This window comes from Molothrus aeneus, chromosome 3, assembly GCF_037042795.1.
Source record: "Molothrus aeneus isolate 106 chromosome 3, BPBGC_Maene_1.0, whole genome shotgun sequence".
Lineage (NCBI taxonomy): Eukaryota > Metazoa > Chordata > Aves > Passeriformes > Icteridae > Molothrus > Molothrus aeneus.
This window is the reverse complement of record NC_089648.1, coordinates 37,995,407-38,015,252: the sequence shown is the minus strand read 5'-3', so window position 1 is coordinate 38,015,252 and position 19,846 is coordinate 37,995,407. Positions and strand designations below refer to the sequence as shown.

Sequence of the window (19,846 nt, the reverse complement as noted above, 5' to 3'; positions counted from 1 at the left end):
AGTTAATTTCTTGGGTAAGTACCCATTTCTTGGAGGGATGAAAATCAAAAATTTTAGTATTTGCAATACACTGCTTCAAATGTGTGTCTTCCTTTGCTTGTTTTGGTCCTTATAAGAAAACAAAAAACTACTGTCTTTCAATACTTCATCTCTTCTCTACTGTCAAATACTAGTGTCTCTCAGTTGGTATCATCTAACAGTCTTTTTTCTCCCTAAGTTTTCTCTTTCTCCCATGCAGTGTTCATTTGTGACTGGGAAAAAAAAAAATAGCATGATTTTTCTGTACAGGATCCTTTGATGATACCAAAAGTTGCAGGAATCATAGCCTTCCAGCATCAGAATTTGTTATATAGAGACCATTGCCAGGGCAGTATAAATTCAAAACAGATTTTCTTAATCAAAAAAAAAAACCTGTTCCTTTGCCAAGATAGATTGCTTTGGGGTTTTTATTGAGGTTTGGTTAGGCTTCCATTTTAGAAATGGGAATGAGCTGTTTAAAATTATCAAAGTAGATTGAAAAAGTTGTGTGGCACCACAGCCATTCAATTTCTAAACCACAAAAAAAAATCATGGTTGCAAAATTTGAAGCACTCAGATTTCCTCCAAGGTACAAGATGCTTAAAATAGGTGTAGCTATTTTTCATGATGGGCTCTTCTCTTTTCATTATCAGACTCTTCTGATTAGAACTGAAAGCAGAAATCACACTCCCAGACCTTTGTGATGAGTAAGACAGGTCCTGCTAATGCAGGAGACGTAGGAGATTAATTGAAACATTATCAGAACTGGCAGAGAGCTTACATAAAGCCTTAAGTGCTTTTATGTTTTACCTGTGATATAATGCTGCCCTCCAGCCTAGATTTGACTTTCAGGTTCCCCGAGTCCAACTGCAGCGTCTGCCACGTGCTCATGAAACCAATTAAGGAGGCAGAAAATCAGCTGAGCTGGTAACAAAGAGGGCGGTGACCGAAGGAGGAGGACATGTTTGCCCACTTGGATCTCCTTTATTTTGGAAACAGTTAATTTGGGGTTTAGGTGATAGCAAGAGCAAAGATGAAGGCTATCTGAAAGAGGCACGCTGCCACCTAGTGCGAGTCGTGTTGCATGCGAGGAGGAAAAAGCCAGGCTGTTGTACTGCTGATGCAGTAGGGTGCTTCTGGATAAAGTAAAAATATTTTATTCTGCAGGTTCCCTACAGAATTTGTGAAGACCTACTGCTTTATTATTTGAAATGATGAGGTTCTTTATTTGCTTTTGTACCCATTTGAATCCCTGCTTGTTACAACTGAGAAAAACCTCTATTTGAAACACTGTTAATCCAGTAAGTCAAAGACTACAGAAATAGAAGAGGTTGGACAAATATCTGAGCTATTCTCAGAACTGGATGAATCCAGGGCATCATTATCTCCAGGATACCCATTATCCCCACAATGTCCTGCTATGGTGTGGCACTAAGAACCAGTTTCTGCCTCTCTTTCAGATCCCACTAAGTTCTGGAAATGACCTAATCATTTCAGGGTTGTGTAACCACTTGCTCATTAACCCTCTCCACTAAGTAGCATCACTGCCCCGTTTTTCTGTCACTCACCTTGGACTTGATTGTCCTTGGTTATTGGAGGAAAACAGAGAAGTGAAATTGTAGCTGTTCAAAATGCAACGAGAACAACCACAGCAAAAGATAAATGTTGGGTATTCAGTCTCATGGGTGAAGCAAGAAACAGCTGAGTTTGTCAAATAGCACAGAAATTTTTCCCATAAAAACTAACATTAATAGAGTGGGAATGAATGCAGGAACTAAAGGAATAGAAATAAATAAATCAGCCAGAAAGACTGCATCTTATGTGCAGAAGAGAGAGGCAGAAGAACAATTTTACCAGCTTTGTCAGCAGGAGGAACTGCATTTTTTTCTCTGGTTTTGTTGCTGTGGGAGTCTTTTTGGCTTGTTGGGTTTTTTTCCAGGTAGCAAATGTTCACTCAGCAGCATACCTGGCAGATGGTTGCTTTGCCACTCATCATTTATAAAATCTGTCGAGGCGACATTTTCTCAAACTGTTTTTCCTTAGCAGAATTTGATCTTTTCTGTGATAGATTTCAGATACTTAAATCACTCCTGGGTAATAAGGCTGCAGGTCAGAGAAAGACTTGCTGAATTTTTACATTCCTTTTTCACGTGCTTTGCAAAAAGATGTATCTGGTCCATCTAAAGAGGAAAAAACTCTTTGTGTGTCAGAACTGAATAAACAGAGGGTAGTTTGCTTTTATGGGAAGATGTGGAGGTGGTCCTTGAGCTTAGGTGGTGACTTGAGTTTCACTTGGACCTACACTGAGTCAATAGGCATTTTCTCTAGTGTGCACAAGCACAAATAAAATCTGGACTGTACCCTTAGTGCTACACTTTGCCATCCTGTACCAGTATTGAACCTACTGGTCAGATCTCTGCTGACTACCATGGGTGTTGTTTGCCCCATGGGAAGAGGGGGTCAACTTTTTGCCTGCTGCTAACTCCAGTCTATATACACCCACTTTTCTTTATACAGAAGTAAGAGAAGCATTTTAGCATGCATCTTCATTAGTCTGACAGTATATATGCTTCAGTGTGTATCCATTTGCTGTATCAAATCCAAACTGGGTTCAGTTGGAATACTTGTCATTTAGCCCTAGGAGGCATCCACAGGGTTGTTGGTAACTTTTATGTTAGGAGGATATGTTTTGAAGTATTAATGAGCTTTTTTTTAATGAAACATTTTAAAGGAAACATTTTAAAGCAGTGAAATATTGTTCTGCTTTGCTGCATGTTGGATGGTCAGAGGAGCTCCCAGCCTCCTCAGCTCCAACAAACTGCAGTCATCTCTCACACTGTGAAGGGGAAAGATATGCTGAGTTTAACCAGCTCATTTCAGCCAGGGCTCTGCCTTGCTCCATAGCACTACTGGACATTTTGATCCCAAGGCAGATACTCAGCCACGCCCTGGGAATGTCAGCAGACACAACCACTAATCAGTGCATTTTGTAGATCAGAAGCTAAAAATTCAGGAATGCAGTTTCCCTATTTTCATCTCTCTCTTTCCTCCCCACAGGTCCTTAAACGCCAAGGTTATGATGCAGCCTGTGACATTTGGAGCTTGGGGATCCTGCTGTACACCATGCTGGCAGGGTGAGTGATGAGGTTCTCCTAGAGCAGCAGTCTCCACTGGGCTCAGCACTGACTAAGCCTGAAAGCAGTCACAGATAGGGATTCTGGCCTCCTTGAGAGGTGTGTTCAGTTGTATAAAGCAGGAAAATAGATGTCAATACTTAAAATTAGAACATTTTTTTTCTAGAATGTGTAAGTATCTTTGACACTTGACAAATTGTTTAGGTTTTTAACAGAAAGTGCCTGTATGCACTGAGACCTAGACTCCTGAAGGATTCACTCATGACTTAAGCAGTGGGGAAGTTTTCTATTAGGAGAGATGCATAGGAGTATGAAGAGCCTCATCGTGTTCACCTTATCCATGGAAGAATGTTAATTCATTCTATTGATAGATAGAATGAATTATTCAACTTCATTATTCTTCATCTGTTATTGTTATTGAAGTGTCTGAGCACCTTTAAAAGCTAAAAAAAAAACCCACCCAAACATAGTTTTCAGATGCTGTTTGAAAAATAGGATTCAGAAAGTAAACTAAGATCAGCAAAAATAGCAACAGGCAGCAGAAACTTTTGAGAGGTACTTGGCAAAAATACCCCTACCAATGTGTTGGCTAAAACAAAATATTAATACAAGAAGATCCAGAGAAAGACACAGATTGAAATAAACAGTGAAGGATAGGAATAAGATGTGCTGGGATGATTGGGAAACAAAGTGCAAACCCAGTCTAGAGTTACCAGGCTTTGAATTTCATTTCTCAGACTATGCTATATGCACATTTATCACACCTAAGCACAGCTTGCAACTTTCAGTGACCTCTCTAAATTGTTTAAGCTGCAGCTTTCAGTGACCTCTCTAAATTGTTTAATCTGCTTCATGATCATTCAGCTGTGACAAGATTGGATTAATTCCTAGGTTTTATACAGAAAACAAAGATTTGGACTCTGACTTTCTGTTATTCTGTTATTTGTGGATTGTAGAAAAGATGCCAGGGGTCTCTGTCTCATCTCTTTTATTCTTGACTACACATGTGTTCAAGGTCAGCTGAAATATATCAAGACTTTGTGGGGAAGTCTCCCAGTCTGCTGGATCTCCAAGAACCTATTTCTATTTGGCTGATGCCCATGGCTGCTACACAGCTAGAATCAGAAAAATAAAATTAACACATTATCCACAGTTACATTTGTTTGGTGGATTATATTCAAAATACTTCTTTATTGAATATGAAGTAAAAAAATCCAAATATATTTGAGTCAAAAATACAAATAGTACAACTAAGTGGATATTCAGTTTACTGACAGGTGCCAGTAACTTGTATCTCTCTTTTTCTGCACACCAGAGAAAATAATAGTAACACAATCAGTTAAGAAATGCTTTTTTAGATGACACAACTGCATTTATGAATGGTCTTGTTCTTCCTAACTAGAGGAGATTAGTAGGAACTGACAAGTATTTTCATCCAGGACTTCTTTCTCCTCCTATAATCACTATGAGGTGAGAGGACTCAGACAGTCAGGACTAGAGCACCAGCCAGGGATGATGTTAATGGAGCTACTGATAGACCTCAGAGTTTTTCCAGTCCTTAACTCTTACTGCATCCCCCCTGATAGCTATAGATTGGAGTAACATCACATATCTCTTTGGGCTGAACTGCTATGAAGACTGAAATGTTTTTGAAAATGAGAAAATACTGCATGAGGAATTGAATTTGCTACCAGAAGCCAGATGGGATAGGAAGCTGTGGCCAAACCAACTGTTTAACAATCTAAAAACTGCTCTGGCAAGTTTGAAGAAAAGACAGATTGAATGAAAAATATAAAAATCCAAAATACCTACTTCTTCTAAACCTACACAGCTGTTCAAGATTGCAGAGTGAAATTTGGCCTGGTAGATGTTAGTCAGCTGCAAAAACCTTATCTCTTGTCACTTTCTGAAGACAAAAAGCTTCACGCCCTCTGCTTGTGACACTGACTTTGTCCCAAGCTGGGTGCTTGTTAAAAGTCATTTCTGACTGGCTGGATGAGGAAATAACTTATTGCAGGTAATTTCTTTGGCCCAATTGACTTGCACATTATGGTTAACAAAGCATTGCAAAATAGATTACAAAGGTCTTTTTTCCTTTTTTTTCTGTTTCAGATTGTATTTCTTCTGCTTTATAATTTTTGTCCTTTCTTGCTGTTACCAAGGTACTGGTATTGGCAATAAAGGTGTTGGGAATAAAGCAGAGTTAAATCAAGAGGTAAACACCTGACTATTTTTATGAAGAGTTTTTCATTCCTAAAAATTATAACAAAACAAAAATTTAAAAAACAATTAAGGAATCTGTGTTTCCTCTACAGATCAATATGAGGAACCACCAGGCTGTATAGTTTGAATGAAAATGAAGCAGCAGTATCAGTGGTACATTCTGAACCTAAACTCCTGTTCTAATCATTGGCAATTAATACTAGAACCTAGAAATCATGTACTTGCAAATTATATAGAGTCTTTCTCTCTCTCTCCTTTTTTTTTTTTTTTTTTTTTTTTGCATAGATTTACTCCTTTTGCAAATGGACCAGATGACACCCCAGAGGAGATTCTGGCCAGGATTGGTAGTGGCAAATATGCTCTTACAGGAGGAAACTGGGATTCAGTATCTGATACTGCAAAGGTCAGTGAACCCTTTCTCAGATTTTCTCAAGATTTAAGTACTACAGAACTCTTTTTTTTTTGGTGCAACTGCACTTCTAAAAGAAGTGAAGGTTTGTCAATGCCACAGATGTATAGTCTATGCATGAACTACCTTTTTATTTCTCAGTTAACCAGGAGCAGGCAGTTTTAATTCCTGTACAGATCGCAGCTTAGGCTGCCCATCTATGACAAAGCAGGGAAAACCCTGAGAGAAAAAACTCATCTGGTGCTGAGATCTTTAGGCATGAAGCTGTGCAGTAGTCTGTGAGACAGGTAAATGGGCAGGAAAGTTGCAAGCTTCCAGTTGCCCAGCATTAACCAGAAGCTTTGATAGGCTTTAAAAATTTTTGCAAGAGATTTCATTTTTAGAAACTGTTAGTATGCAATGGAAGAACATTGATACTTTCCACCACAAAGCTGCAAGCAATCCTAGTAACATTAATCTTGCTACCAGCACCTATTAGACTCACAGTGGATTTTGAATCAGCTTTCCAGTTTTGAAATTAAAATGTTTAGATGTTGTAGAACTAACCTAATTGAACTTCAGTTACCTGAGTGTTGAGTTTCTCTTCTAAGTTTCTCTTGTAAGCATGCCTTGAGGTCAGTGAGGAGATGCCTCCAGATGGCATCCTCTCCCTCGGTATTTATCATTCCTGCAAGGTCACCAGTAATTAAGTTATTCAATAAGATGAATGCCCTCCACATTATGTTTTGACTGGATTATTAGCTGAGAGTTGAACATTAAAGTTGAAAATTTTGAAGATAAGAGCTGACGCTTAAAGAACAGGATGCCTGTCCAAAGTGCATCACTCTCTCCATTGAACATGCTAATGATGACACTGACAACAGAAAGATCTTAGTAAAACCTGCACAGCCATTAATTACTGTCTCCCTTGTACTGCTTTCTTCCTTTTCTACCCAGGACATTGTGTCTAAGATGCTTCATGTAGACCCTCATCAGCGCCTGACAGCAGTCCAAGTCCTGAGACATCCATGGATAGTGAACAGGGAGTACCTGTCTCAAAACCAACTCAGCAGACAGGATGTTCACCTGGTTAAGGTACCTCCTGCACCCTTCCCTCATCCTTGCTTGCAGAATGAGCTGTCATTTGTGTAAATAGTCTGAAAAGTGATAGAGGAATTGGGAAGATTATTTGCCACAGAGGCTAAATTTAATATGGCACTGCATTAACTGTATTTTTGACTGTCACCTGCTCAGTATTTTTAACTTTAAGCTGCACTGTAATAACCTGGTGGCACATACTGCTCTTCACCATTTTGAATCCGAGGCAGCTCTAGCTGTCTGCCAGCCTAAATGGTATCATTTCATGGAAATTGTGCACATGTGACAATTTTTTAGGATACTGAATAGGGGAAGGGAAAAGCATCAAAGAAATTAATTTCAGCTCAGAGTTTTCTCTTTCTCTGTTTCGCAGGGTGCAATGGCAGCCACTTACTTCGCTTTAAACTGCGCACCTCAGGCACCAAGGCTGGAGCCCGTGTTGTCCTCCAACCTGGCTCAGCGGCGAGGCATGAAAAGACTTACCTCTACCAGATTGTAGCAGTACCCCCAAAAGGCCTCCTTGAAATCCCTCAGTTTATTATTTGAGAAATTCATCTTTACTTGGCTAGCAGAACCTTTCTGGACAACCTGCACATGAAATTGCCAGAACTAGCAGAAGCCCACGTAAGGCAAAGTTCTCATTTGCTACATCTTTTCTTTTACATTCCAGCCAGGGTCCCGAGTTCAACAACTTCACAAAGATGTGCCAGTTTTGCCAGTAGCTCTGTTTCTTTATAAAGATAAAGCCAAATAAAATAGGCGAGCTCCATCCTTTCCACCCTAGGAAAACTATTTTTGAGTCTGTAAGATGTTCCATGGGAACAGTTTTCATTTTGTTTCTCAAGAAAAGCACTTTTTGCTATGAAGAATTGCAGTCAGGTTTGAATGCTGTTCCAGCATACATCATGATGAAGTGACTTGGCACGAGTAGACATCTACTGATCTCCACTCACCCCAGGAAGAGTGAAAGCTCCAGAGACACATGAGTAATACCTTATTTGAAACAAGTGCTTAACAACATGAGGTAGAGAGAGCTGGTGGTGGTGGAAATACCTTCTGTTCTTGAGGAATCTTTTGCACTTTGCCCCTGCCTTCTCTGGAATGAAGCTAGCACCTCTCAAGGAGAGTGTGCCACCAGCTCTGACTTGTTTAAAAGTCTCAGAGAGAAAAAACCTCTGAGAAGCTCGGTCTTCTGAGGAAAAGAATGGGTCTTAGGAGACGGTGGGGAGGCATTCATGTAGAGCAGTGTGAGTAGGAGCCTGTGGATCAGGCAGGAGAAAGGTGTCTGGTCTTGGCCAGCAAGCAGGTCTGGGGGGATCAGGTGAAGGGGCTGGGGAACCGAACAAAGGTAGGGAAAGATGTGAGTGGCTTTGAGGACAGTAAGCAAAATAATACAAAGGAAACTGGTGTACACGTGGCTGGGGGCAGACTGTGACTCCCTCTCAAAGCAGGGGCAGTCCCCCTTCAGTGACTGGTGCAGAAGACAGTGGGTGTCTGGGCTGCCCAGGGGCCACGTGGGTCGATGCAGCCATCCATCCTCTCACACCATCACCCAGTCTGCTCATTGAGAGCCGTTCTGGCAGCCCGGGGGGCCATGCTGGAGCAAGAGAGTCCATTTCCAGTCACTGTTCTCTGCCCTCCCTGGCTGATCACCCAAATCTGCCTCCATCACCCAGCATGTCATGTCCCTGCCTGGGTGTTCTGCCCTAGCAGAGCTAAACTCCCCGTGCCATGTGTGTGCAGAGAGTACCCACTTCTGAAGAGTTCAGCCAACTCTGTTACAAGCTTTAATAATAATAAATTATGAGGAGAAATGGGAGGATGCTCTGCTTTTATATTTATATGAATATGTACATGTGTATTTATATACATATAAAACAAAAATTCTGTGCCCTAATACCTGGATTTTCCAGGTCCAGGGAAAGGAAACTTTTGTTGAAATGGTCTCTGCAAAATGGACTTTTTTCTCATTCCCTGGTTTCAAAGAAAGCAAGCAAGGTTTGTGGTGCCAGATGTGAACTATTTTTTTATTCCTTTTCTTACCCATCTTGGCTTATTGGTGGTCACAAGCTGACCAAGATTCTTCTTTGTACTGCTTTTGTTAATTTTTATTTTCCAAGTGAATTTTGTCACCTCAAATGCTTGATGGGAAAAGCTACTGTACTGTGTTGGCTTTTTTATGTTGTGACAGGGGAGGAAAAAAAAAGAAAAATGTGAACATGGAGCTTCATATGCTAGACATGGTAATTTTTGCTTGCTGGGTAGTTTGTGCATCTCGGTGCTGAACTGGAATTACCAGATCACTGCCTCAGATTGTCCAAGGGGTTTCATTTGTTATAGTAATATTCTTCCTAAAACTATCTCTGCTTCAATGTTGACTGAAGTTTGCTTGTTTGCATTAGTCTATTTTTAAATTTAAATTTAATTCTTAATAATTTAAACTGATATTTAATGTTCAAGTTTATGTGCTGTGCACAGAGGATCGCTGCAAAGCAGCTCTCCTTGAAGCCCTTCTCTTTTCTAAAATCAGCAATGCTGTGAAACTTCACACCAAGGCTGAGTTGGCTGGGACTGATGAGTTCAAACGCACGGGTGGGTGTCTGTGCTTGTGTACACAGCAGCCCACATTCTCCTCTGGCTAAGCTGTGCTCAGTGTCAGTTTTTGCTGCCTTTAGAATGTTCTGCTCGTTAGAAGTTAAGTCTCACTCGTTTCTGCTAACAGCACACCGTGAGGATATCCACTGGCAGGGATATCCTGGCTGGTGCAGAACAGCTCTGGCCAGGCAGGCCTTGTTTCCCTTGAAGTGACTTCTGTCCTGGAAGAAGGCAAGGTGGGCATAGGGCTGCAAAGGGCAACATGGAGGGAGGGCTGGATTTTCTGGGGTCCCAGCTGATATGTGCTGTTTCAACAAAACGTATTTTTAATGGTCAGAGTAATTGTATTGTATTGTATATGGGCAGAAAGACTGTTGGAAGTGTTATGTACAGGTTTTGTCTCCCTCTGAGATTTCCTGATCATTTTGCATTTTTTCAGTTTGCTTTCTCTCACAATCACTGGAAAAATTCTAATTCCTTCTAGACATACCCAGTCTTAATTCCTTGAGTATTTTTTTTAAACTGAATACTATTGTAGGCCAAGCTTACAGGATGTTGTTTTTCCCAAACTTTAAGGGTTTTAATCTCTTCCTGGCTTTCCTCTTTCTAACTCACCAACTATTAACATAGAGACACATATGGACTTATACATCTTAATGCTCATTAATTACTTTATAAGCCTATAAATAATTATAAGCCCATACCTATAGTGGGCTTTGTTTTTTAAGGTTTTGTTGCCAGTGCATCCAGATGTATGCACATATGTGTCTGTATGTAAACACATGCACCAAAAGGTGCTGTCCCAGCTTGTTCAATAAAGGTAGAGGTGTAGTCAGAGGTGGAGGTGATACTCAGAGGGTTTTGTCTGCAGTGTTCTTTGAAAGCTATCATTGATAATGGTAGTGATTACTCTGGGTGTAGAAAAAAAGGCTGTGCCCATCCATGGAAGAAACTTCTCCATCCAGCCTCCCCTCTGACCCAGATGTGCATCCCCATGCACTTCCAAGGGCAGAACAGTCTCCCCTCTGTAGTCCTGCCATGGGAGGTGCTTTTCTGAGGGTTTTCTGACCCGTTCCAGCCAAGTGAACCCAATTAAACCTTTTCCACTGTCAGTCTTGCTGATCCAGCTCACTTGGAATGAAATACAAGAGCCTCCATCAGCAAATCCAAGAGAGGCAGAAAGGGAGGGATATGCCACTGGCAGTCATTATTTCAGACTGATAGCACCCACTGGTTCCCCTGGCCCAGCTGGATCCAGGAGAGGATGCTAGGCTGTGGCCTAATTACTGCAATGGCTGCTTTTACACCAGCATCTCCTTTCTAGACTCCTGGCCACGGTGTAGCTCAGCAATAAGCACTTTTTTTTTTTTTCCCTGGGAGAAAACTGAAAAAGGCTTAGCCTCTTTCTTTCTCTCTCTCTCTTTATATAACCTTAAGAGACATTTACTAAATGTTATGTATAACTCCTGAAAGTCTAAAAATCTCTTCGAATTAGAACATACCATCTTGCAAGGTTTTGGTCCATAAAGTGACCTAGTGCCTTAGGCTATTACAAATATTATAGTTACATTTTTAACCATCAAGCTGCACAATGCAATGAGTGTCCAGGGCATACCCTAGTGTATCTGTCACAGACATAGTCAGCTCATCTGGAGGCCCACTTCAAAATCAGTCACAGAATGTCCAGGTTGGAAGGGGCCTCTGGTGCCCATCTAGTCCAACCATCCTGCTAAAGAAGGTTCACTTAGAGCAAGTTGCACAGGACCGTATCCATGCAGGTTTTGTTGTTCAGTCCAGGAGAGAAGTGTCTGCCCAGCAAGGAGGAGGCAGAGCTGGACTCCACTTCTGCAGATTCAGGACTCTGAAGAAGCCAAATGGCCCTGATGAAGACTATCATGGGAAGCATTACCCCAGTTCCTACACAGCACCACAACTTGTCTATATGGCAGAAGTGTGGAGATGCTCAAAGGGAGATCTGACCTCTGCCCCAGCCCCTCATGAATTTTCATTTATTTAAAATCTGTTTAACATTTTCTAAGCAAGTTTTAACAGCAGATAGCATTTATAAAGTCTGACTGTTTCAGCAAATGACAAGTGACACTCACAGACATGCTGTTATAAATCTCTACATTTGAAAAAGAAGCCTACCTGAGAATAGGTTTTGTCTCCTCAGGAAAAAAATCTTCTTCAAATCCCTGAGAGCCTAGGGTGCTGGGGATAGCCCAAGCACAGAGAGCTGAGTGAAGCACGTCATGTGTGACACGATGCCATGACATCACATGTCATGTACCACTTACAAGATACAGATAGTGTGCTCCTATATTTCATCTAACCCTGGATGTAATACTGGGCTCTCTTTTCAGCCAGACCCTTTCAGCTCTCTCCAACAACTTGTACCCAGCTCTGGTACCTCTGAATACATCCAAACCTCAGTCAAGTGTGCAATTGCTGTGTCTGTGATACGAATTATGACAGGCCTTGGCTCATCCCCTGAGCCATGGATGGCACAAAGGTTTCTTATGCTGCTGGTCTACTGAACTTAAACCAGCAAGTGCTGACACTAAAAATGGCAGGGAGTCACTTTCTCTTACTTCAGCTGCTCATCTGTCATTTCACACCTCCCTTAGCCAGGTCACCACGGGGCAAAGCAAATGTTTGTGCATCAGAACAAATGGCTGGGGACAGCAGGAAGGCAACAGAATCAGTTTAGCCAACAGTGCTGTCAACACATTGGAATGGCTACAAGTTCTGTGTCACCTCTGTCCCTCTGTTGCTGCATTATGCTGAGCAGAGCCCAGGTGTGGCTCAGAGTCAGGTCTATAAATGATGTGATGTTTGTACAGCAGCAGGTTCCCAGTGCCAAGCCCAGTGCACAGAGAGGGAGGACAAGTCCAGGCTTCTGAAAACTGGCCACAAGTTCATGCAAAGTCCCTGTAACCAGAAGGTGTAGGGCCACAGATGGCATGCCATGGGGAAATAATGTTGACTGTATGTATTTTTGTCACTACCTTAATAAAAGTGATAGAAAAACCCCAGGGTTTGTTTTTAAAACATCCATTTTTGCACAGGAAATTCTTTCTTTTCGGGCATACAGCTTTCTTGATCCCTAGAAGGAGTAAGGCAGTCAAACACAGAAGATACAGCAGATTACTATAGCAGAAAATATATTGTAGCTTTCACTGGAAAATTATTTTCATGCAGGTGTTTTGAAGCCCTCTCTTAGGATGTGTGTATCAGAAATTCCAAAGTAAATATTTAGAAGCAAAGTTTCCTTGTTGAACATCCAGAGATGACACCTTTAAGCAAGAGCCACGTGAGCTCCCCAATCACATTTCTGAATCTTAAAAGACAGGCAAGCAGCACAACTCTTCAGATATTCCTTATATTAAAATAATGTTAATAAGATGCTTTAGTATAATACATTAAAAAAGAAAAAAAGTAAAATGTGCAAGCCCATTTTTCTTTTCCTCTTTTGAAGTATACATAATTTTCCTTTAGAAGTGTATATTCTTACCTCCTAGCTGACCCTAATCCTGAAATCTTGTGTTGCCTGAAAACACTGCAGCTAAGCTGCTTCTGGTACCGCAGGTCCTTTGTGAACACAGTCCCACACTCCCTTTCTCTGTGTCTGTCCACAGCAGACACACACAATTGTACATCCTCTCCTATTCTGAAAGTTAGCAAAAACCATGAGAATTTAAACTCAGAATATAAAATAAAGTTAAAAGTAAAGTTCCCAGTGTGTACAGAAATAAAACTCATGGTATTCAGGTAGAGGATGGATTGAAGCCTGTGCAGAACAAAAATGTTACAGAGTAAAGTTACAGTAATTCTTACAGCCAAATTTTATTTAAACTCTCTTCATAGATTTTTGTGAACCTAGACCTTGCATTTTCAAATGCAACTGGGTGACAACACATGTATGTCAACCAGCATCTGATCATGCATGTCATCTCAAGGCTTGCGCATGAAAATATTTTGCAGCCCAAAGTTTAAAGTCTAAAATTAAGATTTTGGCCCTTTTTGTCATCCTGTATTGTGTAAACCATGATGTTCAGTGTTAAAATGTTCAACCGCTACTTCTTGCTTTGGTGTACATAGTTACAGAGTCAACTTTGTGCTTTGTTATGTCTCCTAAATGGATGTTATGGACATATTTGTCAGAGATGCTTTAGCCTGAAGGCAAATGAGGAAAATGCATGCCCTCTTTGATGAAGGTGAATTTTGAGAGGAGAGGCTTCATTCACTTGAAGTGCAGAAAATGAAAAACAGTTTCTAAAAGTTTGTTTCTGATTTTCTAATCAGAGCCAAATCTTGCTGCCTTCATTCCTGTGTCAATTCCTCAATCCATATGCACCTTCAGTGACCCTGGGGGGAGAGCTCGAAGTCCTCTTTTCTGTTGCAGTAGCGGAGTCTGGCCATTAGGTGATGATGTGTGTAAGGAATTTACTTGGGTAGTACTAAATTGAATTTACATAGTAAAATATGAACCATGATCTAGCACTTTGTTTACAGGCTCCATATTCATGTTTACAAAATGATGATTTCTGAGGCTCATGCTTTTTATGTTTCCTGTATGAAAAGGGCAGCCAGTGTACAGATATTTGTTATGTTTACCAGCATTTCTGAATAGATTTTTTTTATAGTACATGGTTTTATGAAGTGTAATATTTTTATAGCAGAATGACGATCTTTGGACTTTCTATATTGTTACCTACAATTGTTTGCAAACAAGCTCTTTGCTCCTTTTTTTTTTGTGCACTGTACCCCATGTTGCTGCTGCTAATGTTGCTGGCCTCAGCTGCTGCTGCCCCACTATACGTGGGCTGATGGTATTGTGAAACTGTGCAAACTAACTTCAAAGAGCTGTGATTGTGCTGAAGGGCTGGCTGCATGCTGGGTTCCTCCTGGCAGGAGGGATGGGGAGCTGAACCCTACCAAGGCAAGAGTTTACTGTGGATGGTCCCCAAGGAGAAGCCTCAGTGCTAACCTTTGTCTGTATTCTGCCATTCTGGTTTGGCATGCCCATCCTTTCCTTTCTTTATAAAGAAATAAAAAGAGAAACAAAAAGGATCCTGCCTGGTTTTGCATAATTCCTTTCTAGTCTAGTCCCCGAGCACTGGCCGTATTTTAATGCCATGTGTTGGTCACAATAAAAGCACACAGTTAGCTGTTCAAATTATACCTGGAACTGTTATCTCTGTGCAGCCTGAATACTCAAACCTGTGTTTTGGGAAGCAACAAGTAAGCCTTTAATGCCCATCATTCACACAGTTCACCCACTAGACAAATTCAGGATTCCAGTGCCAGACAAATGAGTGCTTTCACACAAGTTGCCTCAGCATGAATTTCCCTTGCCCCCTTGGGCAATCTCTTCCCCTTGAGATATCTTCCAAGGTACCATTCCTCTGGAAACTGGTGGTCTCTGGCAAGCAGCTTGCATAGCCTTTTCTGTTTGCTGGACTTACTAGTGACCACAAAAGCAAAATCAACCCCTCCTACTCTGAGGGATTGGTTCTGCTTCCCTGGCATTATATCTGAGCCTGCACACAGTTACACTGGCGTTCACAGCTGGATTGTCATCAGACCTGGCAGCATCACAAAGGTGGTGAGTCTGGCTCAGGGTCCTTGCAGGAACAGCATGTGGTACCAGAGATGGAGAAACAGCATGTGATTTAGGGCCAGGCAAGCATAACCAAGCAAACGTGGACTTCAAGAATGTTGTTCACAGGATTTCTGCTCTGACCATAGGCAGTCTCGTGCTTCTTTTCTCCTGCCAGCTGCTCTTGTCCTACTCCCACTTCTGTCCTTCCTGTATTTTCTCTGTTCATGAAAGTTCCTGTTCCTTTAGTCCTCGTGGTCCTTCAGCTATTCCACCTTTCTCTTACCACGTTTCTTCCCCACAGGCCCATCTTGTGGGTTTATAGCCTCTTCTGGCTGGAAGGCAAATAAATCCAGCACACCCATCTTTATAGGCCCAGCAGTTTAAAAAGGAGGCTTCTCTGGAGAACCACAGTCATATACAAGAACATCCAAATAGGAAAACTGAAGAGGAAAAACAACAAAAAACCAAACCAAAACCAATCTAGGCTTTCTCTTCCATTCCCACTTCTAGTTCCTCTTGTAATATGACCGTGACCAGGAATGAGCCAAGTTCATCCATTGCTGGACACACATTAACTTTTCAGAGGACCTGTTTAGGAAGCCATGGGTCATGCCAGGCCCTTGGCAGGTGGACGATAATCTTTCCCTCCAATGCTAGAAAATTAATAAATGAGATATCTGAGAGGAAGGCTTTTCAGAATATACTCAAGTGTCTAATCAAGACACAGCCCATTTAGGAAGCTTGCATTGGCAACCATCTTAAACCTCTGCACATAATGAGAAAATGACCATGCTTTTTCCCCCCTGAGGTACACACTAGTTTAAAATTTAAAAAAAGAAACAAAACAGTAGCCAACACTTGTCATTTTGCCACTTGTAATTTTGCTCTTTAGTCAACATTCATTTCTTTCTTGTATCTTTCCCCTCCTTTATCCCATCCCAGTTCACTTCACCTCCTTTTTATATCCCATAATGATGTACCATGGGAATTGTCCTGAGGCTCAGAAAGTTCTGTTATATGCCTGAATAGCATCATCTTCAAGAGCAGCACAACTGCTGGCTGAGCACCTCAGGCAACACAGCAGGGCAAACAAGAGGCAGTAACAATAACAACTGATGTCTGAAGATCACAAGCAAAGATTTTGCATTAAAAGCTGTGACAAAGAGCTGAAGACAAGGATTTTAGGCTATGTCCAACTTTTCAGGTTACTTATAGATAACTTCAGTGCATTGTTTGTTAAAGGTGCCGTACTCCAGCTGTCTGGAGACAAGATAGAAAGAAAAGATTATCTATCCGTTCATCTAGATGGACAGGAGCACTTTGGGTTTTTCTCTAAACAACAAAGCTGGCCTGAGATCAATTCCATTTTTTGTTGAGGAAATTAGTTTATTAAGAGGCTGGTGATTCACCATCTGTGGTAAGCCTGTGCATTGTTTTGGCTTGGCACACTCCTGCCTAATTGATTCTTCCTGTCCTTCAGGGTCTGTGGTCACTGGTAGAAACAGCTGCAGCTGTAAAGCCTAACTCTTTCCCTACTGTAGAATTTTGCAGCTTCGATTTTAATGAGACTCTCCTTGCTAAGGCATGCAAAGGAAGACTAGTGATTTCCCAAGTTTACCCAGATTTTCTAATTGTCACGGTCTTGTCTGGGCTATTGTCTCTGTTGTAAATTCTGTTATAATCAGTTATTTATTCATCTATTTATTTTTTTTTCACCTATTGGTTCTAAAAAAAGTTTACCCTGTAAGAACATCACCTGTTACAATGGAGACAAACACAGAGAACAGAAACAACCTGCATTTCACTTTAGAGAAGTGACGAGGGTGAACGCATCAGCTTTAAGAAACACTTGGCAGGACTGATCTTTTGCTGTCTCGTCTCACTTCAACCACCAGCCTGCTGCCATATGAAGAGCTTAGGAAGTATATTTTAAAGGTGAGAAAATGTCATGCAACCCCCACCATTCAGGCCTCAAGTATCATTTTTAAAATGGCAACAACTAATATAACTTTAATATATTCAAACGGTCCAGGGGTTCAGATACAGGAAAAAGAAAAAAAAATGCCTGCCATAGAGATTATTAAAGAGCCTGATCTGTTTAGCTTAGCTTGGAGATGGCGAAGAGGTGACTAGATAATTGTCTACAAGAACCTTCACAGGGAGAAAAATCACATGTTCCAGAAGCAGAGAGACCAGAGCAGAGAAGCAGGCAAATTTCTGGGTGCAAAATTCATGCAGCTGCAGAATGGAAATAAGGTAACTGTAGTTTCAAAAGTGAGGCTGTTATTCATTGGAATAAAACATAAAAGTAGAAGAGGGGTTTGTCATTCCCTTTGTATCACATTTAGTAGTGTCCCTTAGCAGACAGAAGGTTAGTGCAGAAGCAAGTGGATGAGTTCAATAGCCTGCAGTAATCTGGAAATCAATTTTAAATGCTTGTGGTGGTCTCTTTGAGCTTTAAATATGACATGCATTCATATCACCGTACCACAAGCAGTTGGCACTGAATGAGCAGATCAAGATTGATGGATGAACTCTAAAGATTAAATTAAAGACTTTTAAGCTACAAATGACTGGAACAATCAACTTCCTCTGTTTAAATCTGTATCTTTACTATGGTACATGTGGAGAATATTTGCTGTCTTTTGACAATATAGAATATCACTCTGAAATTTTGCATTAATAGTTCACTAATCCTATGAACCACAGGAAGGCCTTACAGAAATAGATGTCAAACATGAGTGAAACTTTTGTGAAAAAAAAGAGATATATAAGACTTTAATTTCAAATGAGATCTCCAATTATAATTAAGCTTTTAAAAGAGAGTGAAAATTAGACCATAAAATCTTGAATTTTTATATTACCAAGGCCTGGAGCTGAGTGGCAACTTGTGAACTGACTGGCTTTATACAGCTTCTGAAAATCTATGAGATGTACACTGAGAGATGGTGCAAAATTCTAATCACAGATGAAGGAAGGAAGGAAGGAAGGAAGGAAGGAAGGAAGGAAGGAAGGAAGGAAGGAAGGAAGGAAGGAAGGAAGGAAGGAAGGAAGGAAGGAAGGAAGGAAGGAAGGAAGGAAGGAAGGAAGGAAGGAAGGAAGGAAGGAAGGAAGGAAGGAAGGAAGGAAGGAAGGAAGGAAGGAAGGAAGGAAGGATCAAATAACAAGTATAAATGCTGTTCCTAATAATGCATACTGAGTAGTAAAGAAGGTGTTTTTACAGGGAAAACACTACCCCACTCCTCAGCTTCAAGATGGTGAATATTAGCAATTCCCAGAACTATTTTTGCTGAACCTAAACACTGTGGATTACATCTATTGAGACTTTTTCCAGCTCTGTGACAAGCACTGCTGTAGCAGCCTCCTTGAAGAATGATGTGGCAGAAATTTGTGCAGAGCAGCCACTCAGTATGGAAGTGCTGCATAGCAACCCCCATCAGGGCACCCTCCTGCAAAGTGACAGTCCCTCTTTTAGTCCAAGGAGCATTAAATAAGCCTACACTGCTGGAAGCTTGCATCACGCTCACAGGAGGTTTTTGTGTGGCCTGATCAACCCAGCCTAAGGAAGGAGCTGACTGGGTTCCCTACCCTGATCTTAGCAAGTACTGGGATCACAGGGTTTCCATGTGATGCAGAGATGGTGCTCCCACTGCCTCCTCCTGAGCTTTCAGAGAAAATAAAGAGCTGCTTTCAGCAGGTTATAAAAATGTACTTCTGCACAGCCTTCAAGAGGGACAATCTGAGCAAAAAATCAGCACCAAAATCACAGGGGGGGGGTCACAGTAAGGGAATTGATCTATTCCACATAACTTCTTGGCTTGGTTTTGTTGAACTTCGTGCTATGTGTGAGAGGTTTGGCATCCACTCTGCAAGGGCTAAACACTTCCTCTGTGTGCAGGGCAGACACTACTGTTCAGCCCAGGTGCCAAGGATCAGTAGCTTTTGGATAGAGTATTTAATTTATACAGCACTTGGTGTGAAAAACAAGATATCTCTTGTAAAAAACAAGCTGTTGTGAACTGAAGCTGTAGCATCACCAGCTAACATTAATGTTTATTGGAAAGATCAATACCTGTGTAAGGATGAATTCAGACGTCTGTGGGACACAACATTTCAAATCTTTCTAATAAGAAAAGATCCTCTCTACATAATCTAGAGGTTGTCTATAACCACCCAATTCAATTTGGTACATGCATATTTGGGTACATGAGTAAAATGCATCCATTCTTCCATAAGTATACACAATTTTTTTTGTCTATTAGCCTTGTGCAAACCTAAATGACTCTGTGCTGAGTCCTGAATGACTTTTTAGAAGTCCACTATGACCTATTGCTTATTTCACTTTGATCCCAGTAGCTTTGGAAAGGACTTTGGCATGTTTACCTTCCAGTTACTCATCATGTATGCCCATGGTTTGTTATACACTGTAGCCTACTGAAATTTCCCCCTTTTCTTTTACTCAAGGAAATAGGCCAAAGGTGATTTCAGGGTCCCTGTTTGGATATGCATCACCAATTCAGAGACCTTTGACTTCCTCTGGTAAGTCAGGGACATCTTAGATACCATCTTGCTCTCACATTTTTCCAGTGAGCATGAGAAATGTCGGTCCATTGAGAAAAAAACTGACCTGAAGTTTAAAACAGCTGAGGATACTGTAATTAGACTGAAGTGAGCCCTGGTATAATTATGCATTTCTGTCTCAAACATTATAATCTACTTTTTTTTTTCCTAGAACAAGTCTACTAATATTTATGTTCAGTTTTCCACTGGCAGTAGTTTAGGTGG

The 19,846-nt window shown here is 41.0% G+C and overlaps 1 protein-coding gene across 2 annotated transcripts in view; it reads left to right on the top strand.

The window, feature by feature from the left end:
• The window catches only part of RPS6KA2 (ribosomal protein S6 kinase A2), a 282,009-nt gene extending 267,480 nt beyond the window's left edge, over positions 1–14,529 (top strand). For both annotated transcript variants that reach the window (XM_066546696.1, XM_066546697.1), the window contains 4 exons: positions 3,076–3,152; positions 5,661–5,778; positions 6,721–6,858; positions 7,235–14,529. In XM_066546696.1, the coding sequence (XP_066402793.1) occupies positions 3,076–3,152; positions 5,661–5,778; positions 6,721–6,858; positions 7,235–7,360 (459 nt within the window). In that variant the 3' untranslated portion in view covers positions 7,361–14,529. The remainder of the gene's footprint in view (positions 1–3,075; positions 3,153–5,660; positions 5,779–6,720; positions 6,859–7,234) is intronic.
• The last annotated feature ends 5,317 nt before the right edge of the window (positions 14,530–19,846 follow it).